Source organism: Branchiostoma belcheri, unplaced genomic scaffold, assembly GCF_001625305.1.
Source record: "Branchiostoma belcheri isolate BF01 breed outbred unplaced genomic scaffold, Haploidv18h27 scaffold223, whole genome shotgun sequence".
In the NCBI taxonomy this organism is placed as follows: domain Eukaryota; kingdom Metazoa; phylum Chordata; class Leptocardii; order Amphioxiformes; family Branchiostomatidae; genus Branchiostoma; species Branchiostoma belcheri.
In genome coordinates, this window is record NW_017803747.1 from 9,369 (window position 1) to 12,418 (window position 3,050).

The following is a 3,050-nucleotide window of genomic DNA, read 5'->3' on the forward strand; positions in this document are numbered from 1 at the left end:
GTTGATTATAGCTGATTGTTGACTGTTTTAAAGCAAACAATTGGCAAGTTAATGATTATACAGCATAACACTCCAGTGTATTAAGTTATATACTTCAATTTTATTTAAATGTTTTCCTTTAGTAATATGTACAAAGACACCACCAATCTTTCTAGATTTTTAGGTACAACATCACTAAAGATTATGCTTTGCAAAATATATCATCAATTATAATTACAGATTACAAATTAAAGTTACAGATTCTGTATAGTTATGAACACAATTGTTACCTTTACTCAAGAATGAAAAACTTCAGTCAAAATTATTATGTGTAAAAGTTATGACACATCCATTTTTTTATCAGCATGTTGATGATTCTAAAATGAGGTTTAAATATTAATACTGTCTGCAGTACATAGATCTGCTACTTTTCAAAGTTTTCAAACATGATTTACACAGAAATACAAAATGTTCTCTGCCTGTTCTGGGTAGGACAATAATTAAAGTAAATATTGAATGTTCTTGCACAGTGTGAGTAGGTACAACCATCGTCTGAACTTTTGTACAATTAAAAAAAAGCAATATAGAAGCTCTCACACAAAGTTGTAATTACTGTTTGTACAATGTGTCATGTAGGGTTAAGATTGAAGTCTATTATAATTGTTGTATACGTAGCTTACGTTGTCAGCTGCTAGTGCCTAAAAACCACATTACTACTTTTTCTACATTTAATAAATTGTAAATGAAATATTCATCTGAACTTGTGTAAAGCTACAATTGTTACAAAGAGGTCATGAGACGCTCATACACTAAACGTTTAGTTTCAGGTATAATTCATTATCTTTATAATTATTGTAAGCTCCTGAAAATCACTTGGAAAATTGCTGTTGAGATTTTAGCAATAAAAACTTCATAGGGTTGGAATTAATGGTTTCAATTCCTCAAGTAGCATAAATGTAACACCCTCTGCCCTTCTGTGGCACTAAATGAACAGATTTTTTTCTGCAAGTTTTGTTGTTTGAGTTTTCTCATGTATCTCACTACTTGTGTGTCTACATGTAACATTGACAATTTTCGTTGCCACTCATTGGTTGCCCATCTGTCTCCTTCCTGCGGAAATGTGGATTTAATCATGGTTTTACTATTTTTTGTACAGACAATTTAGCTGCGAAGCAGTTGGCTGTGTGCCATAAGACAGATTTGTAGCATCCAAGGATTCAGTGATAGCCTGGGACTGACCCTGCCCTGTCTGATCATGACCACTGGTCACTAGAATAGCTGTGGTGTTTATGTTGGATTCAGTGTTGGTCTGAGACTGACCCTGCCCTGTCTGATCATGACCACTGGTCATTACAGTAGCTGTGGTGTTTATGTTGGATTCAGTGTTGGTCTGAGACTGCCCCTCCCCTGCTGATCATGACCACTGGTCACTACAATAGCTGTGGTGTTTATGTTGGATTCAGTGTTGGTCTGAGACTGACCCTGCCCTGTATTGGAATAATGGTTTTCAGTGTTTTCATTTTGGTAATAATGATCATTGGTCATTACAGTAGCTGTATTGTTTGTGTTGTATTCAGTGATGGCCTGAGACTGACCGTGTCCAGTATTGGTATAATTATGGTTTCAATGTTTTCATTTTGGTAATGATGATTACTGGTCATTACAGTAGCTGTAGTGTTTGTGTTGGATTCAGTGATGGCCTCAGACTGACCCTGCCCAGTCGTAACATGATTGTCCATATCCACATACTGGTTATCATCACTACTGGTCACCACAGTACCTGTTGTGTTGGAATCAGTGATGGCCTGAGCTTGCCCCTGCCCTGTCTGATCACTGGTCGTTTCTATAGGGTCCTTTATGTAGGCGTATGTATGTGGCACTTGGTCATCGGATAGATTTTCAACATTCAGAGACTGAATATTATTAGCCTGAGACTGACCCTGCCCTGTCTGATCATGATTATTGGTCGTGTCTACTGGGTCCTTTATGTAGGCGTATGTATGTGGCACTTGGTCATTGGATAGATTTCCAACATTCAGAGATTGAATACTAGTATTATTAGCCTGAGACTGAACTTGCCCTGTCTGAACATTGTCAACATCCTCATACTGGTGTTCATCACCACTGATCCTCCTCTTATACCAAATTATTGTCATAATGGTGCCAATGAGAACAATACCAAAAACTGGACCGGAGACTGAGGCAATGAGAACAGGTCTGGGTGCAGTTTTGCTGGTGTTTTTTGCAGGGTTTGCTGTTGAGCCCGAGGAGACAGTGGCATTGTAACAATTATTAGTGCTTTCTAATGGGCTTTCAAGCGGCTGTGTGACAAATATAGAGACTACAGGACCTGCTGTTGGTCTGGCAGTGCTTTTTGTGTTGCCAACTGAAGATGTTGTTTGGATATTATCAACCTTTAGTGATGTTATGGTTGGCTCTTCACATATCATTTCATCAAAATTGACATCTGTAATCTTCTTTCCTTGAAATTTGGCGGGTTGGGCACATGTTATCTGGTCTTTTAATGCAGGATTTAGCTTGAAGGGAGCCATCCTACAGTCACACTGCCAGGGGTTCCTGGCAAGTTTGATGGTAATAATAGATAGGAACGGGCTGAGAGCTGACAATGGAAAGGTCGACAGCTTGTTGTTCTGAAGTTTCAAACGTTTAAATAGGGGCAGATTTGCAAATGCACCAGGGTGGATCGTAGTTATCTGGTTGTCGTCAAGGTGCAAATCTTGCAGCTGTGGTAGATTTGCAAATGTACCAGGCCGAATTATTGTTATCTGGTTTTGGTACAGATATAACTTACGTAGCTGGGGTAGGTTACCAAATGCACCAGGCTGTATCATTGTGATACGGTTTTCCTCCAGGCTTAAAGACTGTAACTTGGGTATATTGCCAAATGTACCAGCTTGTAACATTGTTATCTGGTTTTCGTCCAGATGTAAAGATTGTAGCTTGGGTAGGTTTCTAAATGCACCTGACTGAAGATTTCCTATCTGGTTTCTTGCAGACACAACAATCGTAGCTGGGGTAAGTTTTTAAATGTACCAGGCTGTATCATTGTT

The 3,050-nt window shown here is 38.7% G+C and overlaps 1 protein-coding gene across 1 annotated transcript in view; it reads right to left on the reverse strand.

Annotated features, from left to right (window-relative positions):
- Positions 1-1,063: 1,063 nt before the first annotated feature.
- Positions 1,064-3,050, reverse strand: part of LOC109470400 (leucine-rich repeat-containing protein 24-like) — a 2,258-nt gene continuing 271 nt past the window's right edge. The window contains exons 2-4 of the mRNA XM_019769339.1: positions 2,537-2,981; positions 1,691-1,858; positions 1,064-1,089 (exon numbers count right to left, since the gene is read on the reverse strand). Coding sequence (XP_019624898.1) covers positions 1,064-1,089; positions 1,691-1,858; positions 2,537-2,981 — 639 coding nt within the window. The remainder of the gene's footprint in view (positions 1,090-1,690; positions 1,859-2,536; positions 2,982-3,050) is intronic.